Source organism: Macaca nemestrina, chromosome 20, assembly GCF_043159975.1.
Source record: "Macaca nemestrina isolate mMacNem1 chromosome 20, mMacNem.hap1, whole genome shotgun sequence".
Taxonomy (NCBI): Eukaryota; Metazoa; Chordata; class Mammalia; order Primates; family Cercopithecidae; genus Macaca; species Macaca nemestrina.
Genome location: NC_092144.1, coordinates 59,950,867 through 59,974,266, shown reverse-complemented (window position 1 = coordinate 59,974,266; position 23,400 = coordinate 59,950,867). Strand labels below are relative to the sequence as shown.

Here is a 23,400-nt window from a genome sequence, read left to right as displayed (position 1 = left end):
ATCATCTCTATTTACAGATAAGGAGACCACACAAAGGAATAAGAGCTATTTATCAACTTGCTTAAGTGGAATAAGGGTTGTGGTGCTACTTAGGAAAAGGTTAAACTACACAATATCAAGCTGCATACCCAGGCATAAAAAATAAAACCACCAAATCAGGCACAGTGGCTCATGCCTGTAATCCCAGCACTTTGAGAAGCCGAGGCCATGGAGGTTCACTTGAGCTCAGGAGTTCAAGACCAGCCTGGGTAATATAGTGAGACCTCCTTTCTATAAAAAGTTCAAAAATTAGCCAGGCGTGGTGGCTTGTGCCTGCAGTCCAGGCTACTGGAGTGGCTGACGTGGGAGGATCACCTGAGCCTGGGAGGTCAGGGCTGCAGTGAGCTATGATCATGCCACTGCACTCCAGCCTGGGCAGCAGAGCAATACTCTATCTCCGGCAAATCATGGATATGCACCACAATGTGGATGAACCTGAAAAACATCTTGTTCAGTGGAAGAAGCCAGACACAGAAGGCCACTGTGCGGTTCCATTTCTACGAAATGTCCACATTAGGCAAATCCGTGACAGAAAGCAGACTGGTGGCAGCCGGGGGCTGGGGGGAAGAGGGAATGGGGAGGGACCGCTAATGGGTACGGGGTCCCTTTTTTTGGAGCCATGAATGTTCTGCAATTAGGTGGTAGTGGTGGTTGCACAGCATCATGAATATACGAGAAACCACTGAACTGAGCACCTTCAAATTGTTAAAATGGCTGGGCACGGTGGCTCATGCCTATAATCCTAGCACTTTGGGAGGCTGAGGCAGGCGGATCAATAGAGGTCAGGGGTTTGAGACCAGTCTGGCCAACATGGTGAAACCTTGTCTCTACTAAAAAACAAAAAACAAAAAACAAACAAACAAAAAAAACAAAAATTAGCCAGGTGTGGTGGCGCGCACCTGTAATCCCAGCTACTCAGGAGGCTGAGACAAGAGAATTGCTCGAACTCGGGAGGAAGAGGTTGCAGTGAGCCAAGATTGCACCACTGCACTCCAGCCTGGGTGACAGACAGAGACTCTGTCTTGGGGGAAAAAAAAAAAAAAAAAAAAAAGGCCTAGCTGGGAGTGGTAGCTCACACTTGTAATTCCAATACTTTGGCAGACTGAGGCAGGAAGATTGCTTGAGCTCAGGAGTTCAAGACCAGCCTGGGCAACATAGCAAAACTCTGTCTCTACAAAAAAAAAAAAATACAAAAATTAGCCAGGCATGGTGGTGCACGCCTGTAATCACAGCTACTTGGGGGGCTGAGGTGGGAGGATTGCTTGAGCCCAGGAGTCGGAGGTTGCAGTGAGCCAAGACTGTGCCACCACACTCCAACCTGGACAACAGGGCAAGACCATCTCCAAAAAAAATAAAAAGTAAAAAAAAAAGTCTACCTACAAAATAAAGTTCCTCCGTGCCCCAGTCACTGTCGAGGCCAAGTTTCCAGTGTGGAGGGGGCAGCCTGGAGTCAGATAGCCCCACCCGGGCCCCTTGACCCTGGCAGGGCACCACCCCTCGACATCCACTCCAGGGACAGTGTCACCTGCACCCACACATGTTGGCCACGCTGGCCTCCCTCTCCGTCCTCAAAGTGCCCAGTCCCTCCCTCTTCAGGGTGGCTTGTAACCTGTCTCCCCCAAGCTGATGCCGACTGCCTGTCCTTGTCCTAAAGAAACTGCTGGCAGCAGGCTGGGCGCGGTGGCTCACGCCTGTAATCCCAGCACTTTGGGAGGTGGAGGCGGGCAGATCATGAGGTTAGGAGTTTGAGACCATCCTTGCCAACATGATGAAACCCCGTCTCTACCAAAATACAAAAAAATTAGCCGGATGCGGTGGTGCATGCCTGTAATCCAGCTACTCGGGAGGCTGAGGCAAGGGAATCGCTTGAACCCGGGAGGCAGAGTTTGCAGTGAGCTGAGATCGCGCTATTGCACTCCAGCCTGGCAATAGAGCAAGACTCCCATCTCAAAAAAAAAAAAGAAACTGCTGGCAGCATTCGCGACTGGCCACTCCCTCCTCCATCAAAGTTCTCAGCGTTCTGAGTCATGGCCTGATCCTGATTTTCCTCCCACACCCCATCACGCCTCCCATCCCCCCTGCCAGCAGAGTGTTAACACACTGGGCTGCACTGGGACCACTCAAAGGCCCAGCTTTTGTGGATTCCCGGTTAACATCTGCCCTCAAGGGCTTCACTGCTTAACTGCTATAACTGCCATCGATCCCCATGCTGTCAGATACAATAGCCCCAAGCCACGTGTGGCGACTGAGCACTGGGACTGCTGCGAATCCAAACTGAGAGACACCAAAACGCCGCATTCCAAAGACTTAGCACCAAACATGGATGTCAAATCAAATAGCTCATGAATAATTTTTATGCTGATTCAGTGTCAAAGTGATAACATTTTGGGTGGATCAGGTTAAACTGAACTATTACACGCTAGAAAAGAGAAAAATACCTATGTGGCTTGCATTTTATATATATTTTTATATATATGCTTTTTTTATTTTCAGACAGGGTCTCACTGTCACCCAGGCACGATCACAGCTCACTGCAGCCCAGGCCTCCTCACTGTACCCTGGGCCTCTTGAGCCCAAGCAATCCTCCCATCTCAGTCACTCAAGTAGCTGGGATTACAGGCACACATTTTTGTATTTTGCCTTTTTTTTTTTTTTTTTCTATTGAGATGGAGTCTTGCTCTGTCACCCAGGCTGGAGTGCAGTGGTGCAATCTTGGCTTACTGCAACCTCTGCCCGCTGGGTTTAAGTGATTCTCCTGACTCAGCCTCCTGAGTAGCTGGAACTACAGGTGTGCACCACTGCACCCTGCTAATTTTTTTTTGAGATGGAGTCTCACTCTGTCACCCAGGCTGGAGTGCAGTGGCGTGATCTCCACTCACAGAAAGCTCCGCCTCCTGGGTTCAAGCAATTATCCTGCCTAAGCCTCCTGAGTAGCTGGGATTACAGGTGCTCACCACCACACTTAATTTTTGTATTTTTAATAGAGACGGGGTTTCACCATGTTGGGCAAGCTGTTCTCGAACTCCTGACCTCAAATGATCTGCCCGCCTCAGCCTCCCCAGTTGCTGGGATTACAGGTATGAGCCATCGTGCCGCGCCTGTATTTTGCATTATATTTTTATTGGACGGTGCTGATCTCTCTCAGATATCTCTCCCTCCTGCTCTGACTCCCTGCAATGCAGCTTCTTCCGCAGAGTCCTACTCAGATGTCTAATACACATCTCAAATTCAGCATGACCAAACCACACTCAGGTTCTGCCCTCTCTGACCCATTTTCCTGTAGCCTTCGTCACACTGCTGCAAGGTCTGACACCATTCACTCACCTACTAAATGTCCCCACCTCATCCTAGCACAGCACATATAATCCATCGACTCTACTCCCGAAACATGCCCTTCTCATAACCACATGACCGCCACAGCCCTGGTCCAAGCCTCCACAAGCTCTGACCTGGACCTGGTGATGGATGCCTGGCTGGTCTTATTGCCCCACAGTCACCCCTTACAGTCTGTACTTCTGCTTATGATTTCCTGGGCTATTTGAATCTGGGGATCATCCTCTTTCATTCGTTCTGGAATAGTTTCAACCATTATCTCTCTTCGAACACTGCCTCTGTCACAATTTCTCCCTACAACTCTAAACGGCATTCTGTTAGATGTTCTCTGTCTTCCATGAGTCTCAGTCTCTTTCCTAAAATCCCCATTGCTTTGTTTCTTTGGGATGCATTTTGATGTCTTTCTTCAGTTCTACTGCCTGGTCACTAATTCTGGCTTTGGCTGTGTCTACTCTGCTAACTAAAGTGGACACTTAATTTTTATTTTTTTAAATATTTGTTTGTTTGTTTTTTTAGACAGGGTCTTGCTCTGTCGCCCAGGTTAGAGTGCAGTGATGGGATCACAGCTCACTGCAGCCTCATCCTCCCAGGCTCAAGCAATCCTCCTGCCTCAGCCTCCCGGATGGACTACCCAGGCACATGGCACCCCACCTGGCTAATATTTTAGGTTTTGTGGCAATAGGGTCTCACTATGTTGCTGATCTTGAACTTCTGGCCTCAAGTGATCGTCCCGCCTCAGCCTCCCAAAGTGCCTGGATTATAGGTGTGAGCCACTACTACTGTGCCTGGCAATTTTTGACTATTTCAATTATATTTTCAAATCTGCTTAAACTTTACTCATATTTTAAAATGCTTCTGTTATTTATTGAAACATATGAAATATACTTATTTTACATGCTGTATAATTCCAATTCCAAAGTTATTTTCTGTTTTCTTTTTTTTTTTTTTTTTTTTTTTGAGACAGAGTCTTGCTCTGTCACCCAGGCTGCAGTGCAGTGGCACGATCTCGGCTCATTGCAACCTCTGCCTCCCAAGTTCAAGTGATTCTCCTGCCTCAGTCCCCCAAGTAGCTGGGATTACAGGCGTGCGCCACCACGCCTGGCTAATTTTTGTGTTTTTACTAGAGATGTGGTTTCGCCATGTTGGCCAGGCTAGTCTCGAACTCCTGACTTCAGGCAATCTGCCCACCTTGGCCTCCCAAAGTGCTGTGATTACAGGTGTGAGCCACCACACCCAGCCTTCTGTTTTATTTCTGCTGTCTGCTGATTCTCTCTCATGGTGTCTTGTGTGTGTTTAGAGATTTTTGGCTCTGAGCTACTCATGTCACTTGGAGCTTTTTTTTTTTTTTGAGACGGAGTCTTGCTGTGTCACCCAGGCTGGAGTGCAATGGCCAGATCTCGGCTCACTGCAAGCTCCGCCTCCCGGGTTCACGCCATTCTCCTGCCTCAGCCTCCCGAGTAGCTGGGACTACAGGCACCTGCCACCTCGCCCGGCTAGTTTTTTTTTGTATTTTTTTTTTTATTAGAGACGGGGTTTCACCATGTTAGCCAGGATGGTCTCGATCTCCTGACCTCGTGATCCGCCCGTCTCGGCCTCCCAAAGTGCTGGGATTACAGGCTTGAGCCACCGCGCCCGGCCAACTTGGAGCTTTATCTGTGGATATCACTGAAGCTTGTGGTGAAAATGGGTTTCCTCAGAAAAGTATCATGTTTGCTTCTGTGAAGCACTAGGAAACCTCCAGTTTCCATCACTTTAAACTAAAGGTTGACTTAGGGCTTTTTGGACTACCCAGATAGGGTAAAGTCAGGCTGAAAACCAGTCTGAGGGCTGTTCCATGCCAAAATTTCAGACAGGTAATTTTCCTTAGAGTCCCCAAGGGGGTTTATTTCTAGGTCACTCTCACTTTGAAGTATAGCCTTCGAGAACTTCTCGGACAAGCTTTGTCTTCTGTTCCCAGAGGCTGCAGGGCCTCAAAACCGATACTCGGGTTCACCCAGGTCAGCAAATGCCTTCTAAGCAAACGCTGGCTCCAGCACACAGCTCATCTGCTTGGGTGCTTGGTTCCTCTTTGCTTGTGGCCTGTGTGCTCCTCTCATTTTCTGGCTACCTCATGAATCCATTAAATAATATTGTCTTTCCTCTCTTATCCAATATTGACAGTTAGGTTTCAGGGAAAACATGAGTTGGGTACGTAGTTGACCATACTGCCAGAAATAGAAGTCCCACCTGTGTGCACACCAAGCTGGAGTACACTGGCGCCATCACAACTCACAGCCTCGACCTCCCGAGCTCAGGTGATCCTCCCACCTCAGCCTCCCGAGTAGCTGGGACTATAGGTGCATGCCACCATGCCCTGGCAATTTTTGGAATTTTTAGTAGAGATTGGGATTTTGTCATGTTGCCCAGGCTGGTCTTGAACTCCTAGACTCAAGCAATCTACCTGCCTCAGCCTCCCCAAATGCACGGATGACGTGAGCCATCACACCTAGCAAATTCTACACTTCATCCTGCGATTCTTCCATCACCATTTGTCTCCTGCTCCAGACCATGAACACGGGAGGGCAATGACCATGTCCGCCTCTGGTCAGGACAACATCCCCAGCAATCAGCACAGTGCCTGGCACATAGTATGTGCTCAGCAAATGTTTGGTGAATGAATGGAGATGAGGAAGTTCTGGAGGGCCGTCACTCATAGCGTACAGTTATCCCTCTTATCACAGGTGTTACAGTTCTGCAGTTCAAAGGCACCCCACTGGCTTTGTGGGGAAGCAGCCTCACACCGTCAAGTCAGCTTTGTATCACAGGAAGACACAAGTATGGGGCTGCCGCCGGAACCACTGGGTCCCCAGCCCAGCGTTAGCCCACATGCCGGCTGGGAGGCTTTGGGCAGGCAACACAGCCTCTCCGAGCCTCGCCCTTGGTTGAGACTCATCACCCCCAAGCTCCCCACTGCCAACGGGTCCCCACTGCCTTACCCGGCCACCAGGATGCGGGGGATGTCAGCGGCAAAGGCCTCACCCATCTCCCGGCTGCCCACGTTGGCGATGCAGTGCAGGGCCAGGCACATGAAGGTGGGGTTGCGGCTGGCCAGGTCATTCTTGATGGCGTTGTTGATGAGGCGGATCAGCTCCGAGTTCGAGTTCACCAGCACAGAAATGAACAGGTAACCCTGTGGGGAGGGAGGTCGTGGATGGCTAGGAGCCTTGTGACTGAGTGGCCCCAGACCCAACCCTCAGACCCAGGAGTCCAGGCCCCCAGGCCCCTCCTCCCTCAGATCCACAAAGTCCAGGCCCCAGATTCAACCCTCAGACCCAGGAGTCCAGGCCCCCAGGTCCCTCCTCCCTCAGATCCACAAAGTCCAGGCCCCAGACCCAACCCTCAGACCCAGGAGTCCAGGCCCCCAGGCCCCTCCTCCCTCAGATCCACAAAGTCCAGGCCCCAGATTCAACCCTTAGACCCAGGAGTCCAGGCCCCCAGCCCCTCTTCCTTCAGATCCACAAGTCTAGGCCCCCAGCCCCTCCTCCCTCAGACTCAGGAGTCCAGACCTCCAGCCCCCTTCTCCCTCAGACCCAGGAGTCCAGGCCCAGCCCTTCCTCCCTCAGACCCAGGAGTCCAGACCCCCAGCCCCTTCTTCCCTCAGACCCAGGAGTCCAGACCCCCAGCCCCTCCTCCCTCAGACCCAGGAGTCCAGGCCCAGCCCTTCCTCCCTCAGACCCAGGAGTCCAGACCCCCAGCCCCCTCCTCCCTTAGACCCAGGAGTCCAGGCCCTGGCACCCCCCTCTCCAGACTCACTATTTGCTTCTCTGTGTATTTATTGGAACTCAACAGGTTCACAGCCTCCATGTGCCCAAAGTCAATGTCATGACCAAGCAGGAAGATGAAAAGCAGTTTACATACGTATTTTTTCTTACTGTAGCCATCCAAGGCTTTGTCTCCTAGGGTAAAGGAAGGAGGAAGGGGGAGCCAGAAATGAGGAAACGTCACAGGATAGGTCACAGGAGCCCCAGCTCCCAGCCCTGAGCCAGAAGTTGGGCCCCCAGCCTACCTTTGAACTTGGAGCGGATGTTGGCCAGTTCCTTGTTAATTCTCTTAATCTCCGCCTCTTTGCTCTTACCTGGGAGAGGAGGAAGAGGGTGGGCAGTGAGGGGTCTGGGGAGTCAGCCAGCTGCCCTCTCTTTCCCAGGCGCGGCCCCACCCAGCAGGAAGGGCAGATCTTCTCTGCCCCCAGGCACTGGGGCTCAGGACAGGCCAGGACCCCTTCTCTGGCTGGGAGCTTCAAAGAGGGAAGAACCACGGCTTGCTGAGCCCCACAGCACAGAGCACACACCCTTGGGCTGTCCCTGACTCCCTCTCTCCTTTCTCCTCCCACTGTGGCCCCTGATCTGTGGGGCTCCTCAGGGCCTTGGACATGCTCCCTGAGAGCTCCTATCCCCACTCCCCATACGCAACGGACATGTGATGAATGAATGAATGAATGAATGAAGAGCTCGGCTGGCCCCAGGGTGCTCACCCCTACCACTGAGCTCACTGCCTCCTCTCCCAGTTCTCAATCCCATGAAGGTCCCGCTGTCCACCTAGTCACCAGGTCAGACCCTTGGGTGCTGTTCTCACCCCCTTTGTCCCCACAGCCATGGATTCGTCCTCTCTCGCATGGCCTGTCCCCACTGCCTCCTGTCCCCTGGCTGCCAACCTCTCCCCAATTTGTCTGGGACATTCCTACACCTCTGACAGGACCTGCTAATGGAATAAGTACAGAAAGCCTTCTCTGATCCTACAGGCCAGGTCTCTGCTTCCTCCATGTTCCTCAATGCCCTACAGCACCTGCTTTGGAGCACAATCTGACTAGATGCTCTCGGCCACCCTCTCTGCTTCTCCTGTCCCTGTTCCACTCACCCCAGACTTCATTCCTTCCTTGACAGATTCCACTGCTCACTCTGCTCCTCCAAACAGAACCTGGACATCCTCACGCCAATTGGGCTACTGCCTCATCCTTTTTATTTATTTATTTTTGAGACAGGGTCTTAGTCTGTCACTCAGGCGCAGTGCAGTGGTGCAATCATAGCTCACTGTAACCTCAAACTCCTGGGATCCAGCGATCCTCCACCCTCAGCCTCCCAAAATGCTGGGATTACAGGTATAAGCCACTGTGCCTGGCTGCCTCCTCCTCTTAACTTGACCTTCAGAACATGTCCTGAGCATCTCCAAGGTGACCACTTCATCCAGACCCCATGCTCGCTCGCTGGGCTCAGTGAAGCAGCCTCCCCTCTGGGATGTGTTTCCATATCCTGGGCTCCTCCCTTGTGTTTCCATATCCTGGGCTCCGGGATGCCAGCTGGGGGTGCTCCACCCCATGGCCCACCAAGCCCTCTGCCCCTGTCACAGCCACCCTGCCAGTGTCGCCCCTCAGACCCCTAAGGTCCGTCCAGGCCCCCTGGCCTCCATTCTGCTCTGGGAACACGCATGTCCTCCTGCCTCAAGGACCTTCACACAAGCTGTGCGCTCTTGCCGGGGCCACCCCTCCCGTCATCTTCCCGTCATTTGGGTCTTGGCTCCTGCCACCTCTGAAAGGCCATTCTGTTTCACTTCCTTAAAGTCAATTCTTTATTATTCTGCTTAAAGAGTTATTTTTCAAAAAGTCCTCTCTGGTACATTTCACCATGTCGCAATTTTATTTCTCTCCACTGTTGAACTTCCTCCAACTTCAGACTATAAGCATCAGGAGGGAGCTCCTAGAACAGTGCCCTGCATACAGCAGGTGCTCTATAAATGTCTAGTTATCTAAGGGGCAGAGATCTGCTCTGACCCACATTCTTCAGGGCGTAGTCTCCAGCAGGGTGAGGTGTACATTCAATGAATGAATCAATGGCTGAGAAAGCAAGTATATGTGCCATCCCTCTCTCTAGAAATCCTGTCTTGTCCCTGCTCCCAACTTCTATGGAAGCTCCCATAAGCCTCACTTCAGATGTCATCTCCTCCAGGAAGCCCCTCTGATTAGCACCTCCTCATCAGTGCTAAGGGGACCCTAGTGCTATACCATCCAATATAGCAGTTGTCAGCTAGTGGCTCCTGAGACCCTGAAATGTGGCCGTTCCAAACCGAGAGGTGCTGTCAACAGCAAACATACACGGGATTTAGAAGACAGTGTGGAGAAAAAATGTAAAATAGTTCAGTAAAAATTACAGGGGCTAGGCGCAGTGGCTCATGCCTATAATCCCAGCACTTTGGGAGGCCAAGGCAGGAGGATGGCTTGAGACCAGGAGTTGCAGACCAGCCTGGACAACATGGTAAGAACCTGTGTGTCAACAGAATAAAATAATATAAATTATAAAATATTGATCACATGCTGAAATAATAATTTGGGTATACCGGGTTATATAGACACATTATTAAAATTAATTTTGCCTGTTTCTCTCTTTTTTTTTTTTTTGGTAGCCCAGGCTGGAGTGCAGTGGCGTGATCTCGGCTCACTGCAACCTCTGCCTCCTGGGTTCAGTGCTTTTCATGCTTCAGCCTAGGAAGTCACTGGGACTAGAGGTGCATAACACCACATTCAAATAATTTTTTTTTTTTTTTTGAGATGGAGTCTCACTCTGTCACCCAGACTGGAGTGCAGTGGCGCGATCTCGGCTCACTGCAACCTCCACCTCCCAGGTTCAAGCAATTCTTCTGCCTCAGCCTCCCCAGTTGCTGGGACTACAGGCGCCCGCCACCATCCTGGCTAATTTTTTGTATTTTTAGTAGAGACGAGGTTTCACCATGTTAGCCAGGATGGTCTCGATCTCCTGACCTTGTGATCCACCCACCTCAGCCTCCCAAAGTGCTGGGATTACAGGCATGAGCCACTGCGCCTGGCCCTAATTTTTTTTTTTTTTTGTAGAGATGAGGTCTTACTATGTTGCCCAGGCTGATCTTGAGCTCCTAACTTCAAGTGATCCACCTGCCTCAGCCTCCCAAAGTGCTGGGATTACAGGTATGAGCCACCATGCCCGGCCTACATACATATGGTTTTGTCATAAATATGTATATATACATACGCATACCTTAAATATAGTATATATAGAGTATATATATATTTAAAGAATATATGTGTTATTTAAATATATATGTATTACTTAATTTAAATAATATGTATTATTTCATTACAGTCCTGCCCCGCATATCAACATTCCAGTCATCAACAAATCGCACACACTGCAGTGGTTCCATACGATTCTAAGACCTTATTTCCACTGCACCTTTTCTATGTTCAGATGCACAAATACTTACTGTGTCACGGTTGCCTACAGGACAGTACCAAGCTGTGCAGGTTTTTTTGTTTTATTCTGAGACGGAGTTTCACTCTTGTCACCCAGGCTGGAGAGCAATGGCGTGATCTCAGCTCACGGCAACCTCCGCCTCCCGGGTTCAAGTGATTATCCTGCCTCAACCTCCCGAGTAGCTGGGATTACATGCATGCGCCACCACACCCAGCTAATTAAGTGTATTTTTAGTAGAGACGAGGTTTCACCACGTTGGCCAGGCTGGTCTCAAACTCCTGACCTCAAGTGATCTGCCCGCCTCAGCCTCCCAAAGTGCTGGAATTACAGGCGTGAGCCACTGCGGCTGGGCACTGTGCAGGTCTATAGCCCAGCAGCAACAAGCTGTGCCAGACAGCCTCCGTGAGTGGTAGGCTATATCATCTCCATTTGTGTAAGCACACTCCAGGATGTTCACACCATGACAAAACCACCTAACGATGCATTTCTCAGAACATATCCCCATCGTTAAGCAATACACGAGTGTATTCATTCAATTGTACTTAAAATGATTTAAATACATACACAAATATGTGCATGTATATGTATTCTTTAACTATTCTTTAAATTTAAAGAAATATATATCATAGACACTTACATATTTATATTTATGCATTTCTTTAACTAGTATTCATTTAAAGAAATACATAATATTATATGTGTAATATATAGATTTCTCTCTTTTTTTTGAGACGGGGTCTCACTCTTTCACTCAGGTTGGAATGCAATGGTGTGATCTCAGCTCACTGCAGTCTTGGCCCCTCGGGCTCAAGTGATCCTCCCATCTCAGCCTCCCAGGTAGCTGGAACTGTGAGGTGCGCCACCACACTCAGTTAATTTTTTTTCTATTTTTTGTAGAGATAGGGTTTTGCCATGTTGCCCAGGGTGGTCTCAACTCCTCCGCCCACCTCAGCCTCCCAAAGCACTGGGATTATAGGCATGGGTCACCGCTCCCTGCCAGGAAATTTCTTTTTTTTTTTTTTGAGACAGTCTCACTCTGTCGTCCAGGCTGGAGTACAGTGGCGTGATCTCAGCTCACTGCAACCTCCGCCTCCCACGTTCATGCCATTCTCCTGCCTCAGCCTCCTAAGTGGCTGGGACTACAGGCGCCCGCCACCACGCCTGGCTAATTTTTTGTATATTTAGTAGACACGGGGTTTCACCATGTTAGTCGGGATGGTCTTGATCTCCAGACCTCATAATCCGCCCGCCTCGGCCTCCCAAAGTGCTGGGATTACAGGCGTGAGCCACTGCACCTGGCCGGAAATCTCTTTTTAAAGTATTATTTAAGTTGTATTTAAAATGTATTTACATATATACAAATATGCATATATATATATTTTATATATATATATATAGTGCTGGGATTACAGGCGTGAGCCACTGCACCTGGCCGGAAATCTCTTTTTAAAGTATTATTTAAGTTGTATTTAAAATGTATTTACATATATACAAATATGCATATATATATATTTTTTCTTGATATAGGATTTTTACTTTTTTTCTTGAGACAGAGTCTCCCTCTGTCGCCCAAGCTGGAGTGCAATGTCTCCATCTCGGCTCACTGAAACCTCCACCTCCCAGGTACAAGCAATTCTCCTGCCTCAGCCTCCCGAGTAGCTGGGATTACAGGCGCCCACCACCACACCCAGCTATTCTTTTTTTTTTTTTCGTATTTTAATAGAGACAGGGTTTCACCATGTTGACCAGGCTGGTTTTGAACTTCTGACCTCAAGTGATCCACCCACCTCAGCCTCCCAAAGTAAAGTGCTAGGATTACAGGCATGAGCCACTGCGCAAGGCCTTTAAATGGTCCACATCTATTTGATGCTATCTTCTGCATAACTGGTATAATTTGCTATTAAAAAAAAAAAAAAAGAATTCAGAAAGAAAAGCAAAGCTCTTGGTCTTCAAAAGAGGAGCAGCTGTGGCCCTAAAGGGAGGGCTCTGGCAGAGGCCCAGCTCTGAAATCTAAAGGCCCGTGATGGCCAGGGAGCCCAGGGACACAGTATGGGTGCTACTGGGGTGGCGCCTGGGGAAAGGGCCGAGGCAGCTCTGGCAGACCAGGATCATGGAAAGGACAACCCGGCACTCAGGGCCAGCAACAGGGGGAATGAGCTCACTGTCACAGGAGGCAAGCAAGCCTGAGAGGGAGTTTTAAAGGGATTCTCTCCTTCACAATGGGATTTCTGGGGCCAGGCTTAAGGATGAGTCACATCTACCCTGCTCTCGAGGCATCCCTGGATTGGAGTGGTGGCAGACAGGGACAGTGGCAAGTATTCTGAAAGAGGCACACGCATTTCAGGGCTGAGAGGCTACAATGAGAACGGTGGGGAAGGCTTCTCTGTACACAGCTGCTGGGATCTGAGGATCAAAAGATGAGGCTGAAATGGACCAGGCGGAAACAAGGGGAGGCGCGCTCCAGGCAGGAGGACCAGCAGGTGCAATGGCCTGGAGGTAGGACAGCATGAGGCAAGGCAGGCGGTCAGAAAGCTTGAGAGCTCACGGTGATGAAAGGCAGAGTCTGAGGAATGCGGAGGGTGGGGGGGGGGGGGGCTGGAGACCAGCACAGCAGGTGGGGCCAGACCATGCAACCTCTCCCGAGTTTCCTGAGGTGCTGGGGGGCCATGGGAGGTGCCGGCCATGCTCCGTGTCCAGTAGCTGTTGCTGTGAGGGGTGTCTGGGTGCAAAGGCAGCCAACATCTTGCTCCAGGCAGAGTAAGGCAGAGTCAAGGGAAGTGCCGACGGTACCAGGGAGCTACCTTACCTTGGGGCTTCTGGTTAGGGGAGATAACGCCTTCCCTAAACATGTAAGCCCCAGATCAGGGTGGGTCTGTTACTACCACCAAAGGCATCCTGTCAAACCGGGGCCCTGCCCTGGAGGGACTAATGTGCATTTATGAAGGTAACACAGGCCTTAACCCAGCATCTCACCACAAAGGCCTTCAGAGCCTTCTAAACCAAGGACATTTTCTCTATTGAGACTGAGACCTGATGTGCTTCTTGTATAAGCCCCAACAGCCCTGAATCCTCAGAAAGTCTTCTGGAGGCTGGGTGCAATGCCTCCTGCCTGTAATCCCAGCACTTTGGGAGGCTGAGGCAGGCAGATTGCTTGAGCCCAGGAATCTGAGACCAGTCTGGGTAACACAGCAAGACCCCATCTCGGCCAGGCACGGTGGCTCACACCTGTAATCAGCACTTCGGGAGGCCAAGGCAGGTGGATCACTTGAGGTCAGGAGTTTGAAACCAGCCTAGCCAACATGGCAAAATCCCATATCTACTAAAAATACAAAAATTAGCCAGGCGTGGTGGTACACACCGGTAGTCCCAGCTACTAGGGAGAAGGAGGCAGGAGAATCGCTTGAACCTGCGAGGTAGAGGTTGCAGTGAGCTGAGATCCTGACACTGCACTCAGCCTGGGCCATAGAGCAAGACTCCATCTCACAAAACACTGATAACACATTGAAATAATATTTTGGATATACTAGGGTAAAGAAAAGATATTAAAATGAATTTCACTGGTTGGTTTGCTTTTTAAAAAAAATATGGAGACAGGGTCTTGCTCTATTGTCCAGGCTGGAGTGCAGTGGTGTGATCTTGCCTCATTGCAGCCTCGACCTCCCGGGCTCAAGCGATCCTCCCACCTCAGCCTCCCAAGAAGCTAGGAATACAGCTGCATGCCACCATGCTTGACTAATTTTAAAAGACTTTTTTTGCCAGGGGAGACGGGATCTTGTTGCCCAGGCTGTTCTCAAACTCCGGGGCTCAACTGACCTGCCCACCTCGCCCCCACAAAGTGCTGGGATTACAGGCGTGAGCCACCGCGCCCGGCCCCCGTTTTGCTTTTGTAATGTGGCAAGAAAATTTCAACATATGCCGGGTGTGGACAGAGCAAGACTCTGTCTCAAAAAAAGAAAAAAAAAAAAAGAAAATTTCAACATATATATGGCTTGCATTTTGGTGCTGGGTTACACCACTCATATTCTCAAGGTCATCACTATTCCCGAGTGATGAAAATATATTTTCCGTAAATAACAAAATCAAACCCTCTCATTCTCCTGCTTAGTCCTCCTGCTCAGCCGGGCGAACTATTCGGGCCACCAAGACCCCGCCTGAGTTGCCCCCTTACATAGTAAGGGTTTGCATGTTCATTTCCTCCTGGATCGGAACACCAGTGCCATGAGGCCAGGGATGTACGGCTGCTTCAGTCCCCACAGTGTTCCCAGGGCCCAGGGCAGCCTGACACAAGGGAGGTGTTGAATGTGGATTTGTGTACCAAAGCCATCAATCACACAATACCCACCTGGAAATGGGTGGGGCTGGGGCTCAGGCCTGCATCTGTCCCGTTCTTAAGGGACACCAAATTGAAATCTGTTTGACTTTCTGTGCTCTCCACAGAAGCCAGAGGGATCATGTGAAAACTTGAGTCAGACCCTAGCACGTTTTCTCCTCCAAACCCTTCCATGGCTCCCAGCAGGCTCAAAGTAAAAGTAAAGTCCTCACTGCAGCCCACAAGGGCCTGCACCATCTACCCTGTTCCCTCTCTGGCTGGATCTCGCCAAGGCAGGAGCCGCCCTCTCCTCCTCCTTTTCTAAGTCCCTGCTGCACTCCAAGCACAATCCTGCCTCAGGGCCTTTGCACAGGCAGCTCTCTCCTCCAGAGGCATGCAAGCACCGTCCCCCACTTAATTAGATTCTCTGCTTCAACGCCACCTTTCCAGCGACACTCTCTGACCAGCATACATGAGAGCATCATCCTTAACATCCCCAAGCCCTTTCCTTGCCTCATTTTGTACCAACACCTACTCCCACCTGTCTGGCCCCTGAAATATTCACCTGTGTAGTGGCCCATCTCCTCTCTAGAATGTAAGCGCCCTAGGGCAGGGACTTGTGCCTACTGCTGTAGCCCCATCACCTAGAACAGTGCCTGGCACCCAGCTGGAACTCAAGAAAGACTGGTTCCATCATTCATTCATTCATTCATTCAACTGGCAATCATCTCCTGAGGCCTCCCATGGGCTAGAACCTACAGAGGACAAAGCGGGGAACCCAGGGAGGAGTCAGACCCAGGGCCTGGGCTCGATGTCACCACTGCAGTAGATCACCATTTGGAGTGGGATGTGCTCTGGTGGAAGAGCTCAGGGCACTGAGCAGCCAGCACCCCACTCCCGTTGGCTCACTCACCCAACTCTCTTAAGACCCCCTCCAACCAGACTCTGCCTAGATAGGAGGCAGCACCAGCCCTTGCTCCCTGTCAGATAAGACTTCTGCTGTATTCCTGCTGCAGACAGGAGGACAGAACACGCCCTCAGGCTGGGCCCAGCCTCAACCTCTCTCCCTCCTTATCTGCAGAATTTACCCTCCCTGCCCTCCTTAGAGCCTGCCTTTCACCTTTTCCCCCTAGCCCCACTGTGCCCTTCAGATCCTCCTGCAGGCTGGCTCCACTCTTTCCTCTGCTCCTTTCTGAGCCTGGCCTCTCCTCACCTTCTCCTCCACATCCCTCCCCACTTCTCTTCCCTGCTTGACACCTTCGCCAGCGCTCTCAGGACAAACATGGACCTAGCCTCTGCCCACTCACCAGCGTCAGATCCCATCCCTCTCTGCACCAGCCATGCTGCCCTTTTCTTAGTGTCTCGCTGGGGCATCAGGGCCTTTTTTTGTTTCCAGAAAGAATTCTTGAAAATAGAGAAGGGGACCAGGCGCAGTGGCTCACTCCTGTAATCTCAGCACTTTGGGAGGCCGAGGTACGCAGATCACTTGAGCCCAGGCGTTTGAGACCAGCTTGGGCAACAGAGTAAAAATCCATCTCTGTGAACCTGGGAGGCGGAGCTTGCAGTGAGCGGAGATCGCACCACTGCACTCCAGCCTAGGCAACAGAGCGAGACTCTGTCTCAAAAAAAAAAAAAAAAAACTCTACGAAAAATACAAAAAAATAGCTGGGCATGATGGCCTGTGTCTGTAGTCCCAGCTACTTGGGAGGCTGAGGTGGGAGGATAGTTTGAACCCAGGAGGCGGAGGTTGCAGCGAGCTGAGATCGCGCCACTGTACTCCAGCCTGGGTGACAGAGCGAGACTCTGTCTCAAAACAAAACAAAAAAAGAGACAGGGTCTTGCTATGTTGCCAAGGCTGGTCTCAAACTTCTGGCCTCAAGCAATCCTTCTGCCTCCACCTCCTGAGTAGCTGGGACTAGAGATGCCCACCATGGCGCCCGGAAGTTAGGACCTTTGCACATGCCCCATCTCTGCCTTCACAGCTCTTCTGCACTGCCCTCAGCCTAGGTAACTCCCCCACTTCCTGCCCACACAGCTCCAAGGGTCTTTCGTGAAGCAAAGCCAGGCCGGAGCTCGCTGACCACACAGAGCCCCCATTCTCTCAACACGATGGCCCTCTTCCGCACTGGACTTAGGACAGCTGCAAATTCTTCCCCCCTTTAAAAAAAAAAAAATCGAGATACGGCCGGGCGCGGTGGCTCACACCTGTAATCCCAGCACTTTGGGAGGCCGAAGCAGGCAGATCACTTGAGGTCAGGAGTTCGAGACCAGCCTGGCCAACATGGTGAAACCCCGTCTCTACTAAAAATACAAAAATTAGCCGGGCATAGTGGTGGGCGCCTATAATCCCAGCTACTCGGGAGGCTGAGGCAGGAGAATCGCTTGAACCTGGGAGGCAGAGGTTGCAGTGAGCCGAGATCGTACCACTGCATTCCAACCTGGGCGACAGAATGAGACTCTGTCTCGAAAAAAAAAAAAAGACAAGATACAATTCACATACCATAAAACACCCTTTTACAGTGAACAATTCAGTGTTCTTTAGTACATTCATGATGTTGTGCAACCATTACTACTATCTAATTCCAGAACATTTCTTTTCCTTTCTTTTTTTTTTTAAGAGATGAGGTTTCACTATGTGACCTGGGCTGGATTCGAACTCCTGGGTTCAAATGATCCTCCTACCTCAGCCTCCCAAGTAGTCCCAGCTATAGGCTTTTTCATGAACCCAAAAGAAGCCCTGAATTCTGCCGGGCACAGTGGCTCACATCTGTAATCCTAGCACTTTGGAAGGCTGGGGTAGTGGATCACCTGAGGTCAGGAGTTCGAGACCAACCCGATCAACATGGAAAAACCCCGTCTCTACTAAAAATACAAAAATTAGCCCGGCGTGGTGGTGCACATCTGTAATCCCAGCGACTCAGGAGGCTGAGGCAGAAGACTCGCCTGAACCTGGGAGGCAGAGGTTGCAGTGAGCCAAGATCACCCCATTGCACTCCAGCCTGGACGACAGAGTGAGACTCCGTCTCAAAAAATAAAAAAAGAACCTCTGCATTGATGAGCAGTCACTCCCCATCGCACCAGCCCCCTACTCTAGGCAACCACTAATCTCCTTTCTGTCTCCATGGATTTGCCTATTCTAGATAGTCCATCTACATGGAATCATATGACACGTGGCCTCCTGTGTCTGGCTTCTTTCACTTGGTGTCATGTTTTCAAGGTCCATCCCTGTGACAACATGTAGCAGGACATCGTTATTTTTTATGGCCCGGTAATATTCCATTACATAGACCACATTTTGTTTATTTCTCAGTTGATGGGCATTTGGTCCGTTTCCGTTTTCCGGCTATCATGAATAATGTTGCCATGAACACCCGTGTCTGGGTATTAGCGTGAAGGACAATTGCAATTTGTATGCTGCACCTTCTCCCCCGCGGGGCTGGGAGCTTCATGGAGGGGTGGACAAGTCTGTCCTGTTCACCAACGTCCCCAGCATTCAGCATAATTCTTAAGACATACGAGCCGTTCAACATACGCTTGCTAAGAAAAGACCTCTGATTCTCCAGTCCTCATTCCTGCAGCTAAATTCCTTCCAGTGCCCCAAGCCTGCATCTCCCCTCTGTCCTCTGGCTCCTCTCTGGGGTTCTGCAGTGACGGGACGATCTCTTTCCTTCCCCAACCCCCATCATCAGATCCCTTTGCAAATCCTGACAGTTTTCCCTTCAAATTGTATCCCAGGCCGGGCACAGTGGCTCATGCCTGTAATCCCAGCACTTTGGGAGGCCAAGGTGGGTAGATCACTTGAGGTCAGGAGTTCAAGACCAGCCTGGCCAACATGGTGAAACCCCCATGTCTACTAAAAAGATAAAAATTAGCCAGGCGTGGTGATGGGTGCCTGTAATCCCAGCTACTGGGGAGGCTGAGGCAGGAGAATTGCTTGAACCTGGGAGGCGGAGGTTGCAGTGAGCTATGATCATGCCACTGCACTCCAACCTGGACAACAGAGACTGTCTCAGAAAAAAAAAAAAAAAAACAACGTATCACCAACCCACTTCTCACCAGTCCCTTCTCACCCTGTTAAGCCAGCACTATCTCTCACCCAGAGGCCTGCAACATCCTCCTAATTTGGTTCCCTGCTTCCACGGCTACCTCTAGAATCTGTTCTCACAGCAGCCAGAGGAATTATTTTAAAACATCAATCGGTCACGTCCCTCCTCTGCTCAAAATATTCTCACGCAGACAAAGGCCAAAGTGCTCACCATGGCCCAGAAAGCCTTTCCCGATCCTGTTCCCACCCCTCTCCACTCCCGACCTCTCTCCCTCTCACTCCCTCAGGTCCAGCCACACTGACCTTCTCCCTCTCACTTGAACACACGTCAAGCATGCCACAACCTCAGGACCTTTGAACGCACCTCCCCGTGCCAGGACCCCTTTCCTCCAAAATCCAAAGGGCTTGCTCCACTCAGCTATGACTTCTTTCATGAGGCCTACTGAGTACCTTCTCAATCCCAGTCCCTCTCCTGCCCATTTCCTCATTTTTCTTCACAGCACCAGTCAGGTCCTGAGATTGTATCTCAGGGTGTTCCCTGTGCATATGTTCTGTCTTCCTCGGGGAAGGGAGCTCCCAAGAACAGGAGTTTCTTTTTCTTTTTTTTATTTTCGGAGATGGAGTTTCACTCTTGTTGCCCAGCCTGGAGTGCAATGGTGTGATCTCGGCTCACTGCAACCTCCGCCTCCCGGGTTCAAGCGATTCTCCTGTCTCAGCCTCCTGAGTAGCTGGGATTACAGGCGCCCATCACCACACCTGGCTAATTCTTGCATTTTTAGTAGAGACGGAGTTTCACCATGTTGGCCAGGTTGGTCTTGAACTCCTGACCTCAGGTGATCCGCCTGCCTCGGCCTCCCAAAGCGCTGGGATTATAGGCGTGAGCCACCGCACCCGGCAAGAACAGGAGTTTCTGTTCATTATTGTCATCCCAGCACCTAGAACACGGCCTGGACAACACTAGAGCGATCAAAAAGTATTTGTCAAGTGAATGAATGAATAAATGAGCCTTCAGAGGCAAGACGCTGTTATGAATGAAGTTTGCAGACAAGAAGATGTCCTGAAAGAGGTTAAATGACTCGTAGGGATTCACATCCCTGGTGGGTAACAAAGGTAGCGTATATCTGCTAACAGTGGCCCCCAGCTATTCCACAACCCCCATCGCTCCGCCCCTTGTCATAACAAGTGATCATTTCTCCTTCAACTGATACCCAACCGTTTCCACCCTCCTGTTCCCTGAGCACCTACTACATGCCAGATCCTTCCATAACAGTTAAATTCTAAAACAACAACAATCACTGGGTACTTTACAGAGCTGCTGTTCAGAGCCAGCGGAGGAAAAACAATAGCCAAGTTCCATCTGGGGCCTGGAACGCGTGAAAGGCCTGACTCACAGGCATTGTCACAAGCCCCTCAGGAAGATACGATCAGCAGTCTCTCTTGACAGATGAGGAAACCGAGGGGTGAAGTCCCTCATTCAAGGTCACACAGCTAGGGAGTGGCAGTGCTCAAACGCAAACCCAAGTCTGGCTGACCCCAGAGCCCACGCGGATACAGCCTCTGAAGACTCCTGGCAGCTCCAATCTCCAACAGCCATTCCCAGGAGTTGAGAACTGACTTGCCGCCAGGCTTCATTGTCACGACAACTCTTCCTGGCAGGGACCACTGTCCCCATATTACTGTGGTCAAACAGAAAAGGGCTCAGATCCCTGCCTGTCCTGCTGCCTGACCCCTGACCTCTCTCTGGGATTAGACTTCCCCTATCCCCAGCTTTCCAGATCTCTACCCCTCAAGCACTTCAGAACCCAACGCCTTCCTTGAGGTCTGGGCGCTCCTTCTTCTGCCCTTCCCCCAACCCGCCACTCTAACGTCCTCTCCTTTCCAGGCCCCCGTTCCCTGTCACAGGTTCTCCCAAGACCTTACACCAGCAGCTCTTTTCCTCTGTGTTCCTTGGGTCCCTCCTTTCCCCTCAGCTGCCCCTCTAGCCCCCTCCCCACTACCTTCCATATCTTCTAAGCACTCTCCCACCCTGAAGCCCCTCTATCCCTCACCAGGGTGTCCTTATAGTCTCCCCCTCCCATCATCTCCCCGCCCCAAACGCGTGGACTTTCACCCACTCTCAGGCCTCCTCTATACCACTGGCCAGGAGCCTCGGTGACCTATCTAACCCCTTTCCCCTGTATGACACCCCCTATCCCAGGCCCTCAAGCCCTGCTCCATTAGGCTTCCGGCATTCCACTTCCTCCAGGTCCCCTCTGGCTTCCTCCCATTCCATCGCTCCACAGGGCACCCCCACCATGCACTTCTTTCCCTTCTTCCCTACATTAGGAATCCCTCTAACCCCATCGTTTGTACGATCCCCCAGCTTTTCAGTCTTTCCCAGGGGACACCTCTATGCTCCCATCCCCGGGACCTCACTGTCCTCCTCCCCTTTCAAGCCCTCCCGGACCCCTCTAGCTACTCCGTGTCGTCACCTCAAGAGGCACTCTATGACACCCCAAGCCCCTGCGTGCCCCCCACCCTAAAGTTCCTCCCGGGGCCCATCTATGCTCTTTTTCTACGACCGTAGAGCTTTTGATCCCCCGGGTCCCTCTGTGACCCCCAAACCCCTCAGTTTCACGCTCCCCCCTCCCCCGCGTCTCCAGTGTCCCCCGGCCGCGCGCTCACAGTTCCGGATGTCGGAGATGAACACAGCGAGCCCCCGCATCCCATCGCCCTTGGACACGGCCGGCATGATGGCGGTGGTGTCGGCTCCAGGCCTGGCCGGACAGGGCACACAGCAGCGGGGGCTGGCAAGCGGGGACCGGGCGGAAAGGACCCCAGGCAGCGCCAAGGAGCCCAGCCGGCCGCGGGGAGGGCTGGCTGGCGGGCGGGCGGGCTGGCAGGCCGTGGCACCGCCCCCTGCCCCTCCCCTCCGCCCGCCGTCCGGAGCTCTGAGCTCCCATTGGTTTGGGCTCCTGCCGCTCACACGCGCGTTTCTCCCCACTTCCTCTCTCATTGGCCGCTAAGCAAAGGCACGACGCTGCCATTGGTCCACTGTTCCGCTATTTCCGTTTGGGAATGAGAAGGGGGGAGGAGGCGTTGCCCAAGAGACGGGCGGGGTTCGATGCGCATCATGGACCCGCCCCCTTCGCGCGGCCAGGTCAAACACTGATTGGATCTAGCGGCCCTCCAAGGAGGGAGGGAGGGTCGTGAAGGAAGGCGGGGAACGGGACTAGGAGGCGGGACTTAGGTTGACTGGGACCAATGAACGGGTAGACCTCCCCCTCAGGCGTCGCGGATTGGCGAGATCTGTCCTACTTCAGCTCTCTATTGGGCGGCTGTGGGGCGGGCGGAAGGCGAAGATCAGTAGAGAAGGAACGAGAGAGGGTGTCACTCCGCTCGGCTGGGATAGGTGGAGCGACGCCTGCAATTCCCTGCTGCAGAGAAGGGGTTGGGCGGGGCAAGAGAACGTGCGGTGTTTACTGCGCAAGCGTCTGAGTGTTCCCTTTCTCCATCTACTGTCACCCCCGACTGCTAAAATCCTCTTCTAGGAAGCCTTCCTCCCCTCCCCCCTTCTCTGCAGCCAACGTGTCGGGACTTGAGTTGTCAGGAGACCTAGAATCTCAGAGTGAAAAACAGTAATTCAAGTCTAGTCCCATTAAGCAGAGGTTAAACCTTAGGTCGAGAGGGTGAATGACTTGCCCAGGGCCACATAGCTTGTAAGTGAAAAAGCAGAAATAAATGTAAACCATATCTTGGCTTACTTTTCAATATGTTGCCCTTTTTTTTTTTTTTTTTTTTTTTTTGTCCAACCACAGCGTCTCTCGGGCAGCCTCCATTGTAGCAGATATCAAACCAAAATTATTATTATTTTTTTTTTTTTTGAGGCGGAGTCTCGCTTTGTCGCCCAGGCTGGAGTGCAGTGGCGCGATCTCGGCTCACTGCAAGCTCCGCCTCCCGAGTTCCCGCCATTCTCCTGCCTCAGCCTCCCGAGTAGCTGGGACTACAGGCGCCGCCACCACGCCCGGCTAATTTTTTTTGTATTTTTAGTGGAGACGGGGTTTCATTGTGTTAGCCAGGATGGTCTCGATCTCCTGACCTCGTGATCCGCCCGTCTCGGCCTCCCAAAGTGCTGGGATTACAGGCTTGAGCCACCGCGCCCGGCCCCAAAATTAATTCTTTCCTCCAGACTGGGAACTCCTTCTGGGCAAGAATGGGACCTGGCCTTGAAGAGTTTTCAACAACATCTGTTAAAGGAAGGAATGGGTGAACCTGCTTTGGCCCAGCCCCAGCCTCCATTCCCAACCTCCAGCTCCCCAGAGACTCTTCGGTAAACTAGCTTTGGGGAAGGCAAAACGGCCAGAACTCCCAGCGCCCCGGGCGATTGAGAAATTTGGGACAAAGGGAACTGGAAGAGTCCATTTCTGTCACCTCTAGGA

General features: G+C 51.5%; 1 protein-coding gene across 2 annotated transcripts in view; it reads right to left on the bottom strand.

Moving 5' to 3' along the window:
* Positions 1-21,862, bottom strand: part of LOC105497180 (adaptor related protein complex 2 subunit alpha 1) — a 40,867-nt gene extending 19,005 nt beyond the window's left edge. For both annotated transcript variants that reach the window (XM_071087504.1, XM_071087505.1), the window contains exons 1-4: positions 21,647-21,862; positions 7,418-7,486; positions 7,165-7,307; positions 6,348-6,541 (exon numbers count right to left, since the gene is read on the bottom strand). In XM_071087504.1, coding sequence (XP_070943605.1) covers positions 6,348-6,541; positions 7,165-7,307; positions 7,418-7,486; positions 21,647-21,713 — 473 coding nt within the window. In that variant the 5' untranslated portion in view covers positions 21,714-21,862. The remainder of the gene's footprint in view (positions 1-6,347; positions 6,542-7,164; positions 7,308-7,417; positions 7,487-21,646) is intronic.
* Between the last annotated feature and the right edge of the window lie 1,538 nt (positions 21,863-23,400).